This window comes from Bombina bombina, chromosome 9, assembly GCF_027579735.1.
Source record: "Bombina bombina isolate aBomBom1 chromosome 9, aBomBom1.pri, whole genome shotgun sequence".
In the NCBI taxonomy this organism is placed as follows: Eukaryota; Metazoa; Chordata; class Amphibia; order Anura; family Bombinatoridae; genus Bombina; species Bombina bombina.
The window spans coordinates 246683843-246708625 of NC_069507.1; the positions used below are offsets into that span (position 1 = coordinate 246683843).

At 42.0% G+C, this 24783-nt stretch overlaps 1 protein-coding gene across 9 annotated transcripts in view; it reads right to left on the reverse strand.

Moving 5' to 3' along the window:
• The window catches only part of ADD3 (adducin 3), a 248812-nt gene that overhangs the window by 45402 nt on the left and 178627 nt on the right, over positions 1-24783 (reverse strand). For all 9 annotated transcript variants that reach the window (XM_053692765.1, XM_053692762.1, XM_053692759.1 and 6 more), the window contains 6 exons: positions 12406-12544; positions 4355-4506; positions 4069-4149; positions 3751-3900; positions 2021-2164; positions 765-863 (listed from right to left, as the gene is read on the reverse strand). In XM_053692765.1, coding sequence (XP_053548740.1) covers positions 765-863; positions 2021-2164; positions 3751-3900; positions 4069-4149; positions 4355-4506; positions 12406-12544 — 765 coding nt within the window. The remainder of the gene's footprint in view (positions 1-764; positions 864-2020; positions 2165-3750; positions 3901-4068; positions 4150-4354; positions 4507-12405; positions 12545-24783) is intronic.

Here is a 24783-nt window from a genome sequence, read left to right on the forward strand (position 1 = left end):
TTATTAGGTTTATAATGCTGTTTAGCAAATGTTTTTGTTCATTTAACTTAGTTTAATTATGTATTCTGTGTTGTGTGATTATTTTATTAGGTTTATAATGCTGTTTAGCATTTAAAGTCTTCATTTTAAAGATTTAAAAATAATGTATTAGGTGTTACTTATGACAATTTTGAGAGGGGCCTGGAACCTATCTCCCTCACTTCCCATTGACTTACATTATAAACTGGGTTTCAATTTACAACCATTCCTTCTGGAACCTAACCCCGGCGTAAACTGAGGGCTACCTATATATATATATATATATATATATATATATATATATATATATACACACACACACACGTACATATATACACACACACAAATATATATATTTATTATGTCAAAGGGGAGTGTGTCCCCGAAACGTCACGCTTGATTTAATACATATTTAATTTAAAAGACCAGTGAGTGCCTTCCTTCATCCTATATATATATATATATATATATATATATATATATATATATATATATATATATATATATATATATATATATATATATATATATATATATATATATATATATATACACACACACACACAGTATATATATATATATATATATATATATATACACATATACACACACACATATATATATACATACACACACACACATATATATATATACACACACATATACATACATATATACACATTCAATTTAGATTTTGAAAACACCACAAAATAAAATAAAGTCATAACCCGTGGGTTTATTTTTACCTGCACTTCACACGCCAGCTGCACATTGAAGATGTAATGAAAAGCTTCCTCCACGCTCTCGCCCAGCGCCACCACTCCGTGATTCCTGAGCACCAGAATCTAAACAAGGACAAGAGAGTAGCGGGTCACTTTACGTGACTGACTAGCGGCAGAAAAGCGCTACCAATTTATGTCTCAAGCAATACTGAGTGCAAAAAGTGATCAAAGGACACCAAGGTAGAGAGTGATATAAACATTCAGAAAACACCAGCTTAGTAAACTAACCGTGCAAAGCATTTCTCATTCATTAGAGACTGTGTGTCTGTGCAGCAGTAATCACGGTGTTTAATAGTAGTAATTAGTTATGCACAGCAGTGCAAATCCAGTATAATAGTCCTTAAAGGGACAGTACACTGTAAAACTGTTTTACCCTTAAAGGACCAGTCAACACAGTACATTTGCATAATCAACAAATGCAAGATAACAAGTTAATGCAATAGCACTTAGTCTTTACTTCAAATGAGTAAAAGATTTTTTTTGACAATTTTAAAAGGTATGTCTATTTCCACTCCCCCTGTACCATGTGACAGCCATCAGCCAATCACAAATGCATATACGTTTATTCTGTGAATTCTCGCACATGCTCAGTAGGAGCTGGTGACTCAAAAAGTTTAAATATAAAAAGTCTGTGCATACTTAAATATACTTTTGAAACAGCTTTAGTTTTCATAAGAAGCATTTTTGCGAATAAATGTATATTTAAAAAAAATATTCTATTCAATGCTGAAATGCATCCACGTGAATTCCAATTTTATCTGGAATGTACCTTTAAGGCACAGTTTGTCGGCTCCTTGCCGTTTATAAGATCCCAGTGCACAAATGTCACAGCCTACAGTCTCAAGATAAAGTAATGATTATGGTTAGGGACCCCTAGCATGCCAGAGTGGGGCTCCAACACATTGTATTCAAGGGGTTAACAAGAGTCTGACCCCCAGGCGCAATAACTGCTTCTTTATTCCTACAGTAATGACATTCCTTTGGCCACATTATATTTTATATGCCACAGATAAGTTATCAGCTACAATATTTACATCAAGATGATGAGCTGTCTGGGAAGCTGAAGGAGGGTTTGTAGTCCTGGAGCCTAAGCAAGAGGCCTCCGCATGCTCCATCCTATGTAGTCATTATACCCAAGTCTGACCTAATAACAATACGCAGCTAACAGATGCCTAGAGGTTTTATCTGCTGCTGACAGAGTCCTCACTAGCAATAACCACCTTGCAGCTGGGTCCTAGCACTTTCTGCAGTTGGAGTCTCTCGTCTTGTTCGTCCAGAGAGCCGTGGTAATTGTAATAGGCCACATCCCCCAGCAGCAGCGCTTCCTGCGAGATGGGGAGGATCCCGCATTTCATAGAGGAGACCTGCAAAAGGAGGCGGAGACTGAGAAAAGAGCAGGAACCACTGAGAATAAACAGCTGAGATCTGCACAAGCAGTATGGAGCCGTCGCTGGAATAAAGTGTACAAAGTCTGGACGAACAGGCATTACATAACACGCTCTTACTGAAACAAAACCATCATCTAATTACATTAAAACGTCTAAAGGGACCTTAAAGGTACATGAAACCCCAAATTTTTCTTACATGATTCAGATAAAGAATATACTTTTAAACAACTTTCTAATTTACTTCTATTATCTAATCTGTTTCATTCTCTTGGTATAATTTGTTGAAGAAGCAGCAATGCACTACTAACTTCTAACTTAACACATGGGTTAGCCAATCACATTCAATATACAGTATATATGCAGCCACCAATCAACAGCTAGAACCTAGTTTCTCTGCTGCTCATGAACTTGCCTAGATAAACCTTTCAGCAAATGATAACAAGAGAAGGAAGCAAATTAAATAATAGAAGTAAATTTAAAAAGTTGTTTAAAATTGTATTCTCTATCAGAATCATGAAAGAAAATGTTTGGGTTGCATGTCCCTTTAAACAACTGTTTTTGTGTAAAACTTGTGCTTGTCAGATGCTCCCTAGAGAAGCTAAAAAGCAAAATGCTGCAAATGACCTAAACCAGCTGTTTGATTTGCAGCATTTTGAAATCGAGGCTGCAGTTCTTGCTTTTTAGCCTCTAGGGAGCATAGGGCAAACCGTCTTTCCACACAAAAGCAAGAGGTAATGCGCGTCTACAAGAACATTAAAGGGACATGAAAGTCAAAATTAAAAATTTCTAGGATTGAAATATATATATAAAAAATCCAATTTACTTCTTTTATCAGATTCTTTTTGGGTTTCATGTCCCTTTAACGGATAAAGAACTGGGAGAAAAAAAAGAGAAGCTAAACTTAAATTTATATACAGAAAGAAATAAAATAACAAAAATTACTTCACTAGGAGCAACAAATCAATGTCAACTTTCTTTTTTACTTTATTATTTAGACAATTTAAGAAAGAGGCAATAAAGACAAAGTTACTTTCCCATTTTGCACAGGTTCATTTTCAACATTAAAGGGCCGTATTAGTGTTTTAAGACTATTCACCATACACTGCTGTGTGTTTAACCCCCACAAAGAGGTTAAACACATAGTAGGAGTGCCTCTCAGGACCTACGGGGTACTGCTAGTCCCAAGCAGAACCCGTTGCTGATCCAATCAGCAGCGCTAGCCGTATAACTCAGATGTGTAACAAGCGCTGCCGATTGGATCAGGGCATTTTCTGCTCTGGACCAGTAGTGATCTGCAAGTTCTGACCGGTATTTCTAGTGGGGGTTAAACACACAGTAGTTTAGGGTAGTGGAGGATTGATAGCCATTTTTTGACTACTATGGCCCTTTAAATTATTTGTCACATTTAAGAGCCGATTCTCCCTGACCTGCACTTATTCCTGTATAGTCTTGCTATGCAGGCTAACTATTATAAATGTATACAACATTATTGAACATATGAAAACAGTGCTATTTCTTTTTTTATTTTTTTATTAAAGGGCCTATAGACTCATGTCACTCACAGCAGCAGTAGCGGGGGTATGGATATGGATGACACAACGCACGTCTGGACGAGTAGCATAAATAGCTGCATGGGGACTGAAGCCTGAAGGGTCAATCTGCAGGTTGGTGCTCCCCTGATCCACCACCTCTCCAATAATGTTCAGCTTTACCTGTAGAGGAAACCAAAAAGTTATAGTGTAAGATAGAAAAAGGTCTCTGGATAGTCGAGGTGAAACGTTTCCACTGCAGAATGATGGATGTTTCATACATTCACTCAACACAAGGAGAACTTCGGAGGAAGCCTTGTAAACAGACATGGAAGACAAGCACACACTTACCAGGTTGGAAGCAGCAGCTTCGGCAAATGAGAGGCCCCTAGGAATGATGAGAATATGATCTTGCTCTTTGCTGACTCTAACCTACAAAGAGATCAGATTTTAGTTTCACAAGTGAGAGGTACATTGATGACATTTTTTGATCATGTGTGAATCAACTGTTACAATGTGCAAGTGAACAAACATGTTATTCACTACTGGATGAAGAAAAAGTCCTGTTATAGCAATGCCAGACAAGTCGTTATCCCATGCCAGACAAGTCGTTATCCCAAAAGGATGCAGCTCTCACCGTAAAATAGGAATTTGTCAGGTGGGCCCATCCAAACAGATCAGCTAATCGATACATGCTGGCCAGTTTGCAACGGGTCAGTTTCTCTCCTTTGGGCATTGTGTTCTCTGCTGCTGAGTGGAGGTCATTAATAGGGGTGACCATCCCCAAACCTAAAGATAAAATAGATTTAAAAAACAAAAAAAACAAATGCTGTTATCTGAATGGTTAGCAATGCTCAGGATCACAGAGTGCAGCAGAAAAGCAATGTATTATTTAAATCTCCTCCCAGAACTAACCCTACGTGCACATGTATGTTCTAGACCTACATTTACTGTTTGAGTAAAGACATTTTCCGTAAAAGTTTATCAAAATGTAACTTTCATGATTCAAATACAGATTCCCCCTGCAGAACTTGGAAGCACAAACTGAAGACTGACACTTGGCAGATACCTTCTGCCAAGGAATTTGATACAATTTTATTCATTCTTTTGCTTTCCTTTATTGAAAAGCACATCTAGGTAAGATCAGGAGTGTGCATGTGTACAAAGCACTATTTGGCAGTGGTATTGCAGCAACAATGTTGGTAACAATGTTAACATTGTTGCTAAAATTGCTGCCATATAGTGATCCAAACACAAGCAGCTTCCCGATTATACCTAGGAAAAAGGATACAAAAAGAATTAAGCAAATTTGATTTTTTTTTTCAATTTGCTTGCTCTATCCAAATCATGAAAGTTACATTTTAAAGGAACAAAGTTAAAATTAAATGTAAACGGATTGGATAGATCATGAAGTTTTAAACAACTTTCCAACTTACTTCTATTATGAACTTTGTTTAGTCCTCTTGGTAATCCTAGGTGAGCTCAGGAGCGTGCACATGTCTATAGCCATCTGGCAGCAGTGTTTGCAACTATGTATAACATTACTATAAACACTGTTGCTATAGACTACTAAAGAAACCTGTACGCTCCTGAGCTCCTATAAGCCTTCGTAGAGTTGCTCTTCCACAAAGAAAATCATGAGAGCAAAGCGCATCTGATAATATAAGTAAAGTATAAATAAAGTAAGTTTAATTTCAACTTTACTGTCTCTAAGTTTCAAGTCTCTTTAAAAGAAAACAGGGACCTAGAATGGTCTGGAAGCTGCTTTATTTGTCCCCTAACATTAGGCGCAAGTAACACATCGGCACTACAGTCAGCACAGAGCTGCAGGAAGGGAGCCAGTTGTGTAATTAAATACACCCGCAATGCACAAGTTACTGAGAGAGGGAAGAGCTGTTCCTTAGCCTTTATATAAGAATCTCACGTCTGTATTAAAGGGACAGCGTACTGAAACATTTCCTGCCATTTAATAATTATTATTGTTTATTTGTAGAGCGCCAACAGATTCCGCAGCGCTAATGTGGTCCTAAGTACCATTTTACCTACTCAAGTGTATTGAAGTGCCATAAAACAGGTTGAGATCTGTGCATATCCTAAAAGGGATAATTAATTGCTGGCGACTATTTTAAAATAATTTTCAACAATAAGCAAAAATACTTACATAGCCATGCTGCCTGGAGCACTGTGCTCCACCCCCCTTATCAGTGTTTAGACACAGGCATTGTATTTCAACTGAGCTCACAGCTTGTAGGCAGCTCCAGCAGATAATCCCTATGCACTTTTGTATTCTACCAAAGCAACAATAGATATAGATACAGCCATAACAGGAAATGTGTGGGGAGAGATAGAGCTGTACAACTCAGAAACTAAAAAACAGAATTTATGTTTACCTGATAAATTTCTTTCTCCAACGGTGTGTCCGGTCCACGGCGTCATCCTTACTTGTGGGATATTCTCTTCCCCAACAGGAAATGGCAAAGAGCCCAGCAAAGCTGGTCACATGATCCCTCCTAGGCTCCGCCTACCCCAGTCATTCGACCGACGTTAAGGAGGAATATTTGCATAGGAGAAACCATATGGTACCGAGGTGACTGTAGTTAAAGAAAATAAATTATCAGACCCGATTAAAAAACCAGGGCGGGCCGTGGACCGGACACACCGTTGGAGAAAGAAATTTATCAGGTAAACATAAATTCTGTTTTCTCCAACATAGGTGTGTCCGGTCCACGGCGTCATCCTTACTTGTGGGAACCAATACCAAAGCTTTAGGACACGGATGAAGGGAGGGAGCAAATCAGGTCACCTAAATGGAAGGCACCACGGCTTGCAAAACCTTTCTCCCAAAAATAGCCTCAGAAGAAGCAAAAGTATCAAACTTGTAAAATTTGGTAAAAGTGTGCAGTGAAGACCAAGTCGCTGCCCTACATATCTGATCAACAGAAGCCTCGTTCTTGAAGGCCCATGTGGAAGCCACAGCCCTAGTGGAATGAGCTGTGATTCTTTCGGGAGGCTGCCGTCCGGCAGTCTCGTAAGCCAATCTGATGATGCTTTTAATCCAAAAAGAGAGAGAGGTAGAAGTTGCTTTTTGACCTCTCCTTTTACCTGAATAAACAACAAACAAGGAAGATGTTTGTCTAAAATCCTTTGTAGCATCTAAATAGAATTTTAGAGCGCGAACAACATCCAAATTGTGCAACAAACGTTCCTTCTTTGAAACTGGTTTCGGACACAGAGAAGGTACGATAATCTCCTGGTTAATGTTTTTGTTAGAAACAACTTTTGGAAGAAAACCAGGTTTAGTACGTAAAACCACCTTATCTGCATGGAACACCAGATAAGGAGGAGAACACTGCAGAGCAGATAATTCTGAAACTCTTCTAGCAGAAGAAATTGCAACTAAAAACAAAACTTTCCAAGATAATAACTTAATATCAACGGAATGTAAGGGTTCAAACGGAACCCCCTGAAGAACTGAAAGAACTAAATTGAGACTCCAAGGAGGAGTCAAAGGTTTGTAAACAGGCTTGATTCTAACCAGAGCCTGAACAAAGGCTTGAACATCTGGCACAGCTGCCAGCTTTTTGTGAAGTAACACCGACAAGGCAGAAATCTGTCCCTTCAGGGAACTTGCAGATAATCCTTTTTCCAATCCTTCTTGAAGGAAGGATAGAATCCTAGGAATCTTAACCTTGTCCCAAGGGAATCCTTTAGATTCACACCAACAGATATATTTTTTCCAAATTTTGTGGTAAATCTTTCTAGTTACAGGCTTTCTGGCTTGAACAAGAGTATCGATAACAGAATCTGAGAATCCTCGCTTCGATAAAATCAAGCGTTCAATCTCCAAGCAGTCAGCTGGAGTGAAACCAGATTCGGATGTTCGAACGGACCCTGAACAAGAAGGTCTCGTCTCAAAGGTAGCTTCCAAGGTGGAGCCGATGACATATTCACCAGATCTGCATACCAAGTCCTGCGTGGCTACGCAGGAGCTATCAAGATCACCGACGCCCTCTCCTGATTGATCCTGGCTACCAGCCTGGGGATGAGAGGAAATGGCGGGAACACATAAGCTAGTTTGAAGGTCCAAGGTGCTACTAGTGCATCCACTAGAGCCGCCTTGGGATCCCTGGATCTGGCCCCGTAGCAAGGAACTTTGAAGTTCTGACGAGAGGCCATCAGATCCATGTCTGGAATGCCCCACAGGTGAGTGACTTGGGCAAAGATTTCCGGATGGAGTTCCCACTCCCCCGGATGCAATGTCTGACGACTCAGAAAATCCGCTTCCCAATTTTCCACTCCTGGGATGTGGATAGCAGACAGGTGGCAGGAGTGAGACTCCGCCCATAGAATGATTTTGGTCACTTCTTCCATCGCTAGGGAACTCCTTGTTCCCCCCTGATGGTTGATGTACGCAACAGTTGTCATGTTGTCTGATTGAAACCGTATGAACTTGGTCCTCGCTAGCTGAGGCCAAGCCTTGAGAGCATTGAATATCGCTCTCAGTTCCAGAATATTTATCGGTAGAAGAGATTCTTCCCGAGACCAAAGACCCTGAGCTTTCAGGGATCCCCAGACCGCGCCCCAGCCCATCAGACTGGCGTCGGTCGTGACAATGACCCACTCTGGTCTGCGGAATGTCATCCCTTGTGACAGGTTGTCCAGGGACAGCCACCAACGGAGTGAGTCTCTGGTCCTCTGATTTACTTGTATCTTCGGAGACAAGTCTGTATAGTCCCCATTCCACTGACTGAGCATGCACAGTTGTAATGGTCTTAGATGAATGCGCGCAAAAGGAACTATGTCCATTGCCGCTACCATCAACCCGATCACTTCCATGCACTGAGCTATGGAAGGAAGAGGAACGGAATGAAGTATCCGACAAGAGTCTAGAAGTTTTGTTTTTCTGACCTCTGTCAGAAAAATCCTCATTTCTAAGGAGTCTATAATTGTTCCCAAGAAGGGAACCCTTGTTGACGGGGATAGAGAACTCTTTTCCACGTTCACTTTCCATCCGTGAGATCTGAGAAAGGCCAGGACGATGTCCGTGTGAGCCTTTGCTTGAGGAAGGGACGACGCTTGAATCAGAATGTCGTCCAAGTAAGGTACTACCGCAACGCCCCTTGGTCGTAGCACAGCTAGAAGGGACCCTAGTACCTTTGTGAAAATCCTTGGAGCAGTGGCTAATCCGAAAGGAAGCGCCACGAACTGGTAATGCTTGTCCAGGAATGCGAACCTTAGGAACCGATGATGTTCCTTGTGGATAGGAATATGTAGATACGCATCCTTTAAATCCACCGTGGTCATGAATTGACCTTCCTGGATGGAAGGAAGAATAGTTCGAATGGTTTCCATCTTGAACGATGGAACCTTGAGAAACTTGTTTAAGATCTTGAGATCTAAGATTGGTCTGAACGTTCCCTCTTTTTTGGGAACTATGAACAGATTGGAGTAGAACCCCATCCCTTGTTCTCTTAATGGAACTGGATGAATCACTCCCATTTTTAACAGGTCTTCTACACAATGTAAGAACGCCTGTCTTTTTATGTGGTCTGAAGACAACTGAGACCTGTGGAACCTCCCCCTTGGGGGAAGTCCCTTGAATTCCAGAAGATAACCTTGGGAGACTATTTCTAGCGCCCAAGGATCCAGAACATCTCTTGCCCAAGCCTGAGCGAAGAGAGAGAGTCTGCCCCCCACCAGATCCGGTCCCGGATCGGGGGCCAACATTTCATGCTGTCTTGGTAGCAGTGGCAGGTTTCTTGGCCTGCTTTCCCTTGTTCCAGCCTTGCATTGGTCTCCAAGCTGGCTTGGCTTGAGAAGTATTACCCTCTTGCTTAGAGGACGTAGCACTTTGGGCTGGTCCGTTTTTACGAAAGGGACGAAAATTAGGTCTATTTTTTGCCTTGAAAGGCCGATCCTGAGGAAGGGCGTGGCCCTTACCCCCAGTGATATCAGAGATAATCTCTTTCAAGTCAGGGCCAAACAGCGTTTTCCCCTTGAAAGGAATGTTTAGTAGCTTGTTCTTGGAAGACGCATCAGCCGACCAAGATTTCAACCAAAGCGCTCTGCGCGCCACAATAGCAAACCCAGAATTCTTAGCCGCTAACCTAGCCAATTGCAAAGTGGCGTCTAGGGTGAAAGAATTAGCCAATTTGAGAGCATTGATTCTGTCCATAATCTCCTCATAAGGAGGAGAATCACTATCGAGCGTCTTTATCAGCTCATCGAACCAGAAACATGCGGCTGTAGCGACAGGGACAATGCATGAAATTGGTTGTAGAAGGTAACCCTGCTGAACAAACATCTTTTTAAGCAAACCTTCTAATTTTTTATCCATAGGATCTTTGAAAGCACAACTATCCTCTATGGGTATAGTGGTGCGTTTGTTTAAAGTGGAAACCGCTCCCTCGACCTTGGGGACTGTCTGCCATAAGTCCTTTCTGGGGTCGACCATAGGAAACAATTTTTTAAATATGGGGGGAGGGACGAAAGGAATACCGGGCCTTTCCCATTCTTTATTAACAATGTCCGCCACCCGCTTGGGTATAGGAAAAGCTTCTGGGAGCCCCGGCACCTCTAGGAACTTGTCCATTTTACATAGTTTCTCTGGGATGACCAACTTTTCACAATCATCCAGAGTGGATAATACCTCCTTAAGCAGAATGCGGAGATGTTCCAACTTAAATTTAAATGCAATCACATCAGGTTCAGCCTGTTGAGAAATGTTCCCTGAATCAGTAATTTCTCCCTCAGACAAAACCTCCCTGGCCCCATCAGACTGGGTTAGGGGCCCTTCAGAGATATTAATATCAGCGTCGTCATGCTCTTCAGTATCTAAAACAGAGCAGCCACGCTTACGCTGACAAGGGTTCATTTTGGCTAAAATGTTTTTGACAGAATTATCCATTACAGCCGTTAATTGTTGCATAGTAAGGAGTATTGGCGCGCTAGATGTACTAGGGGCCTCCTGAGTGGACAAGACTCGTGTAGACGAAGGAGGGAATGATGCAGTACCATGCTTACTCCCCTCACTTGAGGAATCATCTTGGGCATCATTGTCATTATCACATAAATCACATTTATTTAAATGAATAGGAATTCTGGCTTCCCCACATTCAGAACACAGTCTATCTGGTAGTTCAGACATGTTAAACAGGCATAAACTTGATAACAAAGTACAAAAACGTTTTAAAATAAAACCGTTACTGTCACTTTAAATTTTAAACTGAACACACTTTATTACTGCAATTGCGAAAAAACATGAAGGAATTGTTCAAAATTCACCAAATTTTCACCACAGTGTCTTAAAGCCTTAAAAGTATTGCACACCAAATTTGGAAGCTTTAACCCTTAAAATAACGGAACCGGAGCCGTTTTAAACTTTAACCCCTTTACAGTCCCTGGTATCTGCTTTGCTGAGACCCAACCAAGCCCAAAGGGGAATACGATACCAAATGACGCCTTCAGAAAGTCTTTTCTAAGTATCAGAGCTCCTCTCACATGCGACTGCATGCCATGCCTCTCAAAAACAAGTGCGCCACACCGGCGCGAAAATGAGGCTCTGCTTAAGCTTTGGGAAAGCCCCTAAGGAATAAGGTGTCTAATACAGTGCCTGCCGATATTATTATATCAAAATACCCAGATAAAATGATTCCTCAAGGCTAAATATGTGTTAATAATGAATCGATTTAGCCCAGAAACAGTCTACAGTCTTAATAAGCCCTTGTGAAGCCCTTATTTATGATCGTAATAAACATGGCTTACCGGATCCCATAGGGAAAATGACAGCTTCCAGCATTACATCGTCTTGTTAGAATGTGTCATACCTCAAGCAGCAAGAGACTGCACACTGTTCCCCCAACTGAAGTTAATTGCTCTCAACAGTCCTGTGTGGAACAGCCATGGATTTTAGTTACGGTTGCTAAAATCATTTTCCTCATACAAACAGAAATCTTCATCTCTTTTCTGTTTCTGAGTAAATAGTACATACCAGCACTATTTCAAAATAACAAACTCTTGATTGAATAATAAAAACTACAGTTAAACACTAAAAAACTCTAAGCCATCTCCGTGGAGATGTTGCCTGTACAACGGCAAAGAGAATGACTGGGGTAGGCGGAGCCTAGGAGGGATCATGTGACCAGCTTTGCTGGGCTCTTTGCCATTTCCTGTTGGGGAAGAGAATATCCCACAAGTAAGGATGACGCCGTGGACCGGACACACCTATGTTGGAGAAATAAAGGGTTAATGGCGAGCCACTGCCGTATAAATTTGCAGGTAATTCATGTGCATTTTATTATATTTTGTATCTATCCCAACTTGTTTTATGTCCTTTTAAGTTGTTTAAAAATAGCTCATGGGAAAGATAGGTACCACAAAGATAATTTGTAATTATTATTATTTTTTTAAATCAACTTAAATGTTTTTAAAATTGTCATAAAAAACATTTTAACCTGTTAAAATAGTGATCTTAGCAAGCATGACAGACATAACTTGAGACATTTTCTAATGAAACAAATGATACTCAAATTCATTAGAGCAAAAAAAGTTCTGCATTACTGACCCTGCAGTCTACTAGCGAATTCATTGTACTTACATAGCGGAGAGGAAGAGGCGCCTATCTTACTCTACAGTGTCAGATTGCCCGGTACGTCTGCAGTCTACTAGCGCAGAATTCATTGTACTTACTGAGCGGAGAGGAAGAGAATCCGGCAAAGGAGCTGGCCATGATGTAATCTGCTATCTGCTGCAGGGCCAACAGCCCTGTGGGGTTATTCCCTTTCATCATCTGATCTTGGATGAGACTCTCCAAGTCCTCACGAAATGCCTACGGATACGGATCAGGTGAGTTAGAAAGCACCGCCAGAGAGCTACTCAAGTGTACAACACAAGGTATGGACCCCAGAGAGGATAGGAGCTCTGATCCATCATAAGTGACATTAACAGTAAAGAAACAAAACAACAAAACACAGCCAGACCCAATACAGAGGGGCAGAACACAGGATGGTACATATAACTAGATCCAACAAAATGATATACACCACAAACCCCCGGCCATACAAACAAGGTCAGGCCAAACACTATAATAAACTGAGATACACAAGGAAACAGCGCACACAGCCAGACCCAATAGAGGGACGAATCCCAGTCAGAACACAGGATGACAAACATACAACGAGATCTAACAAAATGATATACACCACAAACCCCCGGCCATACAAACAAGGTCAGGCCAAACACTATAATAAACTGAGGGGGGGGGTTAAATCATGGTTAAAAAAATTTGAAAATAAACATAACACACATGCACAGGCGCACACATGCACAGAGGCTGAATTTTCATTTTGAATATTATTTTATATTACCGTTTCTAAGAGGCATATGCACATATGCTGTGAGGCCCGTGAGCCAGTATTGAAATACCAGACATTCTCAGAGAGCCAGTGATTGATACTGAACCCAATTTTTTTTTCTTTTATGATTCAGATAGAGCAGCAATTTTAGCCAACTTACTCCTATTATCAATTTGTTTTCATTCTCTTGGTATCTTCTTTGAAAAAGCAGGAATGTAAGCTTATGAGCCGGCCCATCTTTGGTTCAGCAACTGGGTAGCGCTTGCTGATTGGTGACTAAATGTAGCCACCAATCAGCAAGCACTACCCAGGGTGCTGAACCAAAAAAATAGGCCGGCTCCAAAACTCACATTCTTGCTTTTTCAAATAAAGATACCAAGAGAAGGAAGAAAATGTGATAATAGGAGTAAATTAGAAAGTTGCTTAAAATTTCCTGAAAGAAACAATTTGGGTTCAGTATCCCTTTAAGTCTTCAGACACAATACATAGCACTGCCAGCTCTCTGAGAAGGTGCACAGGCTCTCACGGCATATGTGTGTATGCTGCAAAAAAAAATAAAAAATTAGTAGAAGAAATTTTGGTAATGAAAGTATTTTGCAAAACTGCATCTATTTAAAACTGAAATGCACCCATGCACACTTTTCGCTTTTGACCTTCAAACCCGTGTAAGAGAAAGTGGAGCGGAGCACTCAGCAGCTGTTTGATCTGTCTGTAGTCTTTGTGAGGGCAAATGCGGAACAAGCCTATCCCAAAAGTAAGTTAGAAAGTACAGAATCAAACGTGCGTCATCGTAGTAGCTAAACTACAGCTCTGCATACCCTTTAAAAAAGTACCGTACCCCTATCCACCACTAGAGTGCGCTGTGACATCTCTAAGCAGAAGTATAAATGCTTAGTAAACGGCGTGACACATAAGCGCTGCGCTCAGTCATCTCTTTACATTAAAGGCACGCACCATACAGAGAGCTCCATGTCTGGAATTCTCTAACCATACAATAAAGCTGCAGATTAAAGTTACAAGGGAAACATTATTTTATGGACTTAAGGTTTCCTCAAGTTTGTCTAAAACATAAAACTTCCTGAAGGGTTTAAGCTAAAAATAAGGGACATTCTAGAGCAAGGTTGTGGCAAGCTGTGTGAGTGCGTGTGCCCAAACTGGTGACAATCTGATCATCTGAAAAAGTGCCTGTGGTGCTTTTTAATGACATAGTAATCACGTTGATATTCATACATAAACTGTTAAATTATGGCTAAAGAAACTATTTTGCAATATACTTTCATTATTTAATTTCAATTTAATTGTGCCCCTTTTCAAATAATTTAACTAAAAAAAATGTAGCAATTTCTAATTCCCAGAATTTAAGCTGCAGCTTCTGACTTATCAATGTTAACCCTGCTACATAGTTGTCCCTGCTTGGCTTATATTGATAACAACTGCAAAACAATGCGCTATATACTAACATTATAGAAAGGGCTACTAAAGCCCAGATTGGCTCCTACAAATAAGGCAACTGGTGAACAGAGTTTGATAAATTGTGGTAAAAAGGATCTTAATTTGTTTTAAAAACACTAAGGTTTGGCTGATATGTTATTCTATAGCAACACCACAGAAATGTCTTGTAATTAGGAGTTTACTGTCCCTTTAATCGAACTATAAAAAGTGAGGACCTTCTAATTCTCATGTGCAAATTATATCTGTTTGAAATATAACAATGGTAAAGCTATTAGGTGACTGTGTTTCCCCCTCATACATGTACGTTGTCTATATTATATTGGTATCTAACTGTCCTCAGCAGAAGAGATAGATAAGGGGAAATCGAAATAACTTTACAGAAAACAAATCTTTACACTTATATCTTCAATATTTAAACAACTAGTACAACTTTAGCAATAGATCCTATTCTCAGACTAAACTTTGTATTAAATCCATTATTATATCTAGCATTTATTTAATATAATGCCTCTTTCAGCAAAGGCAGCATTTTCGGAGGATATCGCTACCCAGAAGCCTCAGCAGCTGTGGTGTAAACAGAGTATACACAGCCAGACTGTGCGCGCGATACCCAACGTCTCACACAAAAAAAGGTTTTATTTCTCTGCCTGAATATGTTCTAGTCACATTATCTACCCAAATGATCCCTCAATGACTCGAGTTTAGAGCTTCCTGCTGTTTATTTGCTATTTAATTACTAGTCAATTGTTATTCAGACAGACACTAGATCTCTGTGTTCCCAAAGACAAAAGCACAGGGATTTCCTGTAATCATTTAAATATAAAAGATTTTTGTCTAAAAGAGGATACTTGTATTAGAGAATGTATTAGTTTTTAAACAGATCTTCTAACTCATTTATAACACCTTTAGTATCTACCAAAAGAGTTGCAAATATTGTCCCGATTGCCTAATAAAAAGGTCTCTGGAAAACTGTTGTGCACAAACCTGTATTTCCTTTCAGTTTCAAAATTATTTTAAACATCTTACATATATTAAATAGTTAAAATGTTACATAGTTGTTATGCAGAACAGAAATGAATGAACTAAACATTTAACAGCAACTGAATCTGACAAGCCCAGTAATGTATATGAATTAAAGGGTCAGTCAACACCAGAATTGTTATTGTTTAAAAAGATAGCTATTGCCTTTACTATCCATTCCCCAGCTTTGCCCAACTTCTAAATGTCTGCCTGTTTCTAAGCCACTACAGACAGCCTCTTATCACATGTTTTTTTTCATTTGCTTTTCACAACAGGAGACTGCTAGTTCATGTGAGCCATATTAATACCATTGTGCTCTCTCCTGTGGAGTTGTGGCTGACACTGCACTAACTGGCTAAAATACAAGTCAATAGATAGAAATAAATAGCCATGTGATCGGGGGCGTAGATACAAGGTAATCATGGAGGTAAAAAGTATATTAATGTAACCAAGTTTTCTGTGCAAAACTGAGGAATGGGTAGTAAAGCATTATCTATCTTTTTAAACAATAAAAAAATGTGAGTTGACTGTCCCTTTAAATTGATGTTAAACTCTTCCCTTTATGAAAACAGACCCGGAATGTTAGAGATATTTTAGATGGAGTTTAATTTATCAGTTGTAACAAAAATGTGCTCCAACTTACTTTTTAATGTAGTGAAGAAATTCAAATTCTCTTTGCTCCGCCGCCCACTTCAAAAGACAATTTTTCTGTAAGCTAATGGTCTGACTCTGAATTGTTGTCAAATCAGCGTTCTAGGTACACTAAAAGTGCCATAAGGGGAGAGCACTGATTGGACAACAGTTGAAACCATTAGCTCACAGAAAAACTGACTTTTGAAATGTGCGGCAAAGTGCAGGATATTTGAATTTCAGCGCTACATAAAAAATTAAGTTCTAGCGCATCTTCATTACAACTTATAAATTAAACTCCATCTAAAATATCACTAATATTCTGGATCTGTTCTCATCACTTTAAACACTAATATTGTTACTCTATAGTAGCTGATTTATGAAGTTCTATCTAGCTTTTAGCAGAGGAGACGGACCTAGGCTACAACATGGTTACACCCAATACTTTATGAAGACTACAACTTTTCTCTTATTTCTTCATTATAGTAAAGGGAAACAAAACCCAAAAAACTTAAATTATGCTTACCTGATCATTTTCTTTTCTTTAGATGGATAGAGTCCACAGCTGCGTTCATTACTTTTGGGAAATACGAACCTGGCCACCAGGAGGAGGCAAACGACACCCCAGCCAAAGGCTTAAATACTCCTCCCACTTCACTCATCCCCCAGTCATTCTGCCCAGGAACAAGGAACAGTAGAAGAAATACCAGGGTGAAAAGGTGCCTGAAGAATAAAAACTAAGAGACGTCCCACAGAAAAATACAGGTGGGGAGCTGTAGACTCTTTCCATCTGGAGAAAAGAAAATTATCAGGTAAGCATAATTTAAGTTTTTCTTCATAAATGGAAAGAGTCCACAGCTGCATTAATTACTTTTGAGAAAACAATACCCAAGCTATAGAGGACACTGAATGCAAAAACGGGAGGGTACAATAGGCGGCCCATTCTGAGGGCACCAGGCCGGAAAAAAACACAACCCAACCAAACCCTGCTTCGTCGGAGCCGGACAAAAGAACTAGAAGGAAAAGGCCCCAAGGACACTGACCCGCAGATAGTCCGAAGGCCTAACTAGAGACTGCAAGTAGACTCACCGAGCCAACACTCCTCAAGGAGAACCGTTGCCCAGCAGTTGCTCCCCATACCAGTACAGTACCAAAATCCCACAAAAAGGAAAGGACAAGGGTAAACCAAGGGATACCCAAAAAGGTACAGCAAAATCCATAAAGGAAAAAAAAAAAACTCAAAAGGAAGGACAAGTCCACAGAGACCCGAATGGATCCCAAGAACAAGGGGAGACGACACCCAAACCACAAGGAGCAACCGGGCATCAGCAGGAGAAGAAACATATCCCAAACATCGTGCAACAGCACCGAAAAAGACAGCTGAAGACAAAGTCCTCAAAACGTCAGAACTCAGAGACTGAGCAAACAGAAAAATACAAGCAGCAAACTCAGAAACATCTGAGACCAGTAACACGCTGCCATCCGTAGGAAGACACAGAGAAAACACTATCCGTAAGGAAGTAGCAGCCCCTGACAGAGATTGCCCAACCTCCAAGAAGAGGACACTCTCCAGGTAATCTAGGCCGCCAAGCCTACTCACAGATCTTAAATGGGGAGAGTCACAGAACCTCTTTAAAAAAAAAAAAAAAAAAAAAAAAAAAAAAGAAGAAGGTCCACTGTCACCCCCAAGACCTGAAGATGAACAACAGATCTCATATCCTACACCTAGCTGGACCAGCCCAAGCAACGGCAGATCAGAAGTAAAGGAACCGAATGGAACCAAAAGGGCGGAAGAATGGACACAGCCAACCTCAATCTAAAGACAACCGAGCAGGCATTAGACCCAAGGAGATCTAGCAAGGCCACCCGATAAGTCTCAATGCAGAGCCAGCAGCTCTCCAGATGGAAAGTAACAACTTAAAGAGCAGACCAATCCCCGAACCAGATAAACATCTGTTATAATCTCCCGAACACAGGAGAGGCCCCCAAAATGGGAACCACACCTCCGTAAGGAGAACAAAGAGCCACCTGAAGAGGAGAGTCGATAAACACTTGCCCATAAGGCGGGAAGTCGTAGGAAGAACCGAGAGGACACAAGGCCACGTCACTGACTAACACGGAAGAACCCCTTAAAACACCAATGTGCTAGCACACATAACAGGCGCAAAAGTGACAGCTGAGCAACCGCAAACCTCCGTTTGCTAGGCAGGAAAGCCCACCATCAGGTCACGTTAGTTGGCTGTCCCAGGGGAACTGTATCATCTGGCACAAGACAAGGCCCAAGGAGCCCCGGCTCTCAATAAATCTGGTCAAGTTTGAAAACAGAAATGGCCAGAACAAGGGCGAAGCCCAAGTACCCCGGAAACTGGAACCCCCAGGCCAGTCCTAGGATCATAAGGTCCGGTAACATCCCAATGCGGGACCCCAAAAGAGAAAACACTGAGTAAAACCCTCGACAACCGGAAGATCAGGACAAGAAGCCCGGGCTCCACAAATGATTGGATTAAACAATCTTCCAGGCACATAAATTCCCTGTCTGATGAACAGAGCAACGTCAACCCTCCACATCACCTCAGATTCGAAGTCAGGGTCACAGTAAAACATGGGTTTGGATGCCACCAGGATGGCAATACCTGAACCAAATGAGTGGAAAACACTAGGACCTCTTCAATATCACAAAAAGGAGATGCAGAGCATTCCCAACAGTGGGGAAGGACCCCTAACCGGAGCCCAAGAAGACCTCACTATCTAAAGTCCCAAAAAAGGAACACCCAACTCCCGAAGGGAATCCAAGTCCCCCCGAAGGCGACCCATCCACAAGGGGAAACTGACAATCCAAGAAGTCTCAATTAAGAAGAAAACCACTAAAGTAACAAGTCCAAAAAGGACAATTTCTTAAAGCAACACAGCCCCGACCGGCGGAAAAGAGGCACTAAATCCTCTAATTTTCCCACCACGTGGGAAGTAATACTCTAGGTTCCAAGGGTATCGGAAACAGAGAGTGACGCAGCAAAATTCACTGACCCAGTCACCAGTGAAATAGCTATTTAGGACTAAAACAATCCAGAGAGCCGCACGGACCCGTAAGTCCTCTTGAAAATGCTTAGTTGAAACTTGTAAAACAAATAACAAGAAACATAAATAATGTTAAGAGCACTCAGCACCCCAACCTGACTAGCAAGGTATATTAGGCACCACGTGTCTGAATAAGCCGCGAGACAGAAGATATGAACCCAAGCAGGACCAGCCTGCAACCAGGGTCATAACGGCCAAGCTGGCTAAATCTGCCCTCAGAGAGGGAGGAAGAAAAACAAGGGGACAAACAGGGGACTAACGTGTCCCGAACAACTTCCGTAGAAGCAAACAGCGAGTATCGATCCCAGAGAAGTTCCCACAGGAAACGGGGTATGAAAAATAAAATTCATCCTAACCGGATAAAATAAAATGACAGGCAACCTGAGGGTTAACGTCCAAGAAGAACAGAAAGATCCACAGGACAAGCCTAACGGAAACTCTGTTCTTCCAACAAAACTGGGAATGATCTCGATAACAAGACTTAAAAGGAGATTACTTCATCCCCCCATGTCTAACGAGGTGAGCCATTCGAAGGAGGAGACTGATGAGTCCCGTAACCGAGAAGGGTAGGGTCCCCAAACAGCTCAAAAACGTTTCTGAGTAGAACACGAAGGCGAGCGAGTCTGTAACGAAAGGCACAAGACTCAGGAATAGTTACACCCGCAGGGAACTGCACATGTCCTCCTGTGGCCGAGAGACCTGGGGTAAAGGGGCACAAACACAATCACAAATAAACATCTGGACCTTGTAGACGAGCAAGCGCCAAAAGTATGTAAAAGCGAAAACGTGCCACAACCTCCGAGGGTAACAATCCACCCTCCAAGGAGAAAAAAACATAACCTGTGTTGCTCACATGTGTAGTAGCAGGGAGCGGTAGGGAACTCGCCTCCCTGAGGACAGGGCCCCCCCGAGGCGGAAGGCTCAGCAGTCTCTTGAATCCCAAGGAACAAGGCGCTCTAGAACAGCCTAAAGAACATAACTGACTAACCTGAGTCAATGGGGCCAATTTACATTCTTCACAGGACGAAGACTCTGAATCAGAAAGTTGACCAAACTCAACATCAGTATCCTCCATAACTGGATCAGATATACCCAAAAATGGACTAGATATAAAACAAGTTAAACGGCATCTAACACCACACCCACAATGGCTGGGGCACTCACCACCTCCTATGTACCAGACACCAGCGGACTAGAATTTTCCGTCGCCACACAGTCAAGAATGAGGAAATGGGAGACCAGAACGTAAACATACTCGGTCACAAGATGAACCGTACAGTCCAACAAAAGTGCGCCCAACCGTAAGGTCGCGTCACTTCGAAAGGCCGTTATGTTCTAAGCCACGAGCCCAGTTAACACTACACATAAGCAGACCCTGTTCAATAATCCCCCTCAGGAGATATTAACCCTTAATTCCAAGATACTAAAGGAGTCCCACTGAGACCCTGTTTTTTCATGCAAGTTCGCAGGAACAAATGAGTTACAGTACATTCATGAAGAAGTAAAATGAAACGATCTTACCGGAATCTACGCCATGGAACAGGAACACGGCCCTTCAAGTGTGACGGATAGTAGCCTCACCTCCGCCATGGACTTGAGAGAAAGAAGCAGGCAGCGAAGCGAAGTTAGACAACGCAATTGCTTGAGGAGCTGTTAACATGAGTCGGGATGGTTTTGCAGAAAGACTCTCCCTGCATCTCCGGACTCTAACTTTCATCCAAGCCCTCACTGAGAGACTGACAGGATTACTTAAAACTCCCATCCCATGTCAAAGAGTACTACCCTCCATAAGAGACAAAAACAACTTCTGACACTTCACTGCCAACCTCCTGGGACGAAAGGCAAAGAATGACTGGGGGATGAGGGAAGTAGGAGGAGTATTTAAGCCTTTGGCTGGGGTGTCTTTGCCTCCTCCTGGTGGCCAGGTTATTTCCCAAAAGTAATGAATGCAGCTGTGGACTCTTTCCGTTTATGAAGAAAATATTTCTTTCCAGAATCAGAACATACAATTTTAGACCACTTTCCAATTTACTTCTATTATACAATTTGCTTAGAACTCTTGGTATCCATTGTTGAAATGCATACCTAGGTAGACTCAGGAGCAGGGAGCTATCTGCTGATTGGTTGCTGCACATGCCTCTTTATATTGGCTTACAGATGTGTTCAGATAGCTCTCAGTACTGCATTACTGCTCCTTTACTAACGGATACCAAGGGGATGAAGCAGTAAAAAAAAAAAAAAGAGGAAAGTTATTTTAAAATGTATGCTTAAATGAACCATGAAAGAAAAAAAAAACAGAATTTATGTTTACCTGATAAATTTCTTTCTCCAACGGTGTGTCCGGTCCACGGCGTCATCCTTACTTGTGGGATATTCTCTTCCCCAACAGGAAATGGCAAAGAGCCCAGCAAAGCTGGTCACATGATCCCTCCTAGGCTCCGCCTACCCCAGTCATTCGACCGACGTTAAGGAGGAATATTTGCATAGGAGAAACCATATGGTACCGTGGTGACTGTAGTTAAAGAAAATAAATTATCAGACCTGATTAAAAAACCAGGGCGGGCCGTGGACCGGACACACCGTTGGAGAAAGAAATTTATCAGGTAAACATAAATTCTGTTTTCTCCAACATAGGTGTGTCCGGTCCACGGCGTCATCCTTACTTGTGGGAACCAATACCAAAGCTTTAGGACACGGATGAAGGGAGGGAGCAAATCAGGTCACCTAAATGGAAGGCACCACGGCTTGCAAAACCTTTCTCCCAAAAATAGCCTCAGAAGAAGCAAAAGTATCAAACTTGTAAAATTTGGTAAAAGTGTGCAGTGAAGACCAAGTCGCTGCCCTACATATCTGATCAACAGAAGCCTCGTTCTTGAAGGCCCATGTGGAAGCCACAGCCCTAGTGGAATGAGCTGTGATTCTTTCGGGAGGCTGCCGTCCGGCAGTCTCGTAAGCCAATCTGATGATGCTTTTAATCCAAAAAGAGAGAGAGGTAGAAGTTGCTTTTTGACCTCTCCTTTTACCTGAATAAACAACAAACAAGGAAGATGTTTGTCTAAAATCCTTTGTAGCATCTAAATAGAATTTTAGAGCGCGAACAACATCCAAATTGTGCAACAAACGTTCCTTCTTTGAAACTGGTTTCGGACACAGAGAAGGTACGATAATCTCCTGGTTAATGTTTTTGTTAGAAACAACTTTTGGAAGAAAACCAGGTTTAGTACGTAAAACCACCTTATCTGCATGGAACACCAGATAAGGAGGAGAACACTGCAGAGCAGATAATTCTGAGACTCTTCTAGCAGAAGAAATCGCAACTAAAAACAAAACTTTCCAAGATAATAACTTAATATCAACGGAATGTAAGGGTTCAAACGGAACCCCCTGAAGAACTGAAAGAACTAAATTGAGACTCCAAGGAGGAGTCAAAGGTTTGTAAACAGGCTTGATTCTAACCAGAGCCTGAACAAAGGCTTGAACATCTGGCACAGCTGCCAGCTTTTTGTGAAGTAATACCGACAAGGCAGAAATCTGTCCCTTCAGGGAACTTGCAGATAATCCTTTTTCCAATCCTTCTTGAAGGAAGGATAGAATCCTAGGAATCTTAACCTTGTCCCAAGGGAATCCTTTAGATTCACACCAACAGATATATTTTTTCCAAATTTCGTGGTAAATCTTTCTAGTTACAGGCTTTCTGGCCTGAACAAGAGTATCGATAACAGAATCTGAGAATCCTCGCTTCGATAAAATCAAGCGTTCAATCTCCAAGCAGTCAGCTGGAGTGAAACCAGATTCGGATGTTCGAACGGACCCTGAACAAGAAGGTCTCGTCTCAAAGGTAGCTTCCAAGGTGGAGCCGATGACATATTCACCAGATCTGCATACCAAGTCCTGCGTGGCCACGCAGGAGCTATCAAGATCACCGACGCCCTCTCCTGATTGATCCTGGCTACCAGCCTGGGGATGAGAGGAAATGGCGGGAACACATAAGCTAGTTTGAAGGTCCAAGGTGCTACTAGTGCATCCACTAGAGCCGCCTTGGGATCCCTGGATCTGGCCCCGTAGCAAGGAACTTTGAAGTTCTGACGAGAGGCCATCAGATCCATGTCTGGAATGCCCCACAGGTGAGTGACTTGGGCAAAGATTTCCGGATGGAGTTCCCACTCCCCCGGATGCAATGTCTGACGACTCAGAAAATCCGCTTCCCAATTTTCCACTCCTGGGATGTGGATAGCAGACAGGTGGCAGGAGTGAGACTCCGCCCATAGAATGATTTTGGTCACTTCTTCCATCGCTAGGGAACTCCTTGTTCCCCCCTGATGGTTGATGTACGCAACAGTTGTCATGTTGTCTGATTGAAACCGTATGAACTTGGTCCTCGCTAGCCGAGGCCAGGCCTTGAGAGCATTGAATATCGCTCTCAGTTCCAGAATATTTATCGGTAGAAGAGATTCTTCCCGAGACCAAAGACCCTGAGCTTTCAGGGATCCCCAGACCGCGCCCCAGCCCATCAGACTGGCGTCGGTCGTGACAATGACCCACTCTGGTCTGCGGAACGTCATCCCTTGAGACAGATTGTCCAGGGACAGCCACCAACGGAGTGAGTCTCTGGTCCTCTGATTTACTTGTATCTTCGGAGACAAGTCTGTATAGTCCCCATTCCACTGACTGAGCATGCACAGTTGTAATGGTCTTAGATGAATGCGCGCAAAAGGAACTATGTCCATCGCCGCTACCATCAACCCGATCACTTCCATGCACTGAGCTATGGAAGGAAGAGGAACGGAATGAAGTATCCGACAAGAGTCTAGAAGTTTTGTTTTTCTGGCCTCTGTTAGAAAGATCCTCATTTCTAAGGAGTCTATAATTGTTCCCAAGAAGGGAACCCTTGTTGACGGGGATAGAGAACTCTTTTCCACGTTCACTTTCCAGCCGTGAGATCTGAGAAAGGCCAGGACAATGTCCGTGTGAGCCTTTGCTTGAGGAAGGGACGACGCTTGAATCAGAATGTCGTCCAGGTAAGGTACTACTGCAATGCCCCTTGGTCTTAGCACCGCTAGAAGGGACCCTAGTACCTTTGTGAAAATCCTTGGAGCAGTGGCTAATCCGAAAGGAAGCGCCACGAACTGGTAATGTTTGTCCAGGAATGCAAACCTTAGGAACCGATGATGTTCCTTGTGGATAGGAATATGTAGATACGCATCCTTTAAATCCACCGTGGTCATGAATTGACCCTCCTGGATGGAAGGAAGAATAGTTCGAATGGTTTCCATCTTGAAAGATGGAACCTTGAGAAACTTGTTTAAGATCTTGAGATCTAAGATTGGTCTGAACGTTCCCTCTTTTTTGGGAACTATGAACAGATTGGAGTAGAACCCCATCCCTTGTTCTCTTATTGGAACAGGATGAATCACTCCCATATTTAACAGGTCTTCTACACAATGTAAGAACGCCTGTCTTTTTATGTGGTCTGAAGACAACTGAGACCTGTGGAACCTCCCCCTTGGGGGAAGTCCCTTGAATTCCAGGAGATAAC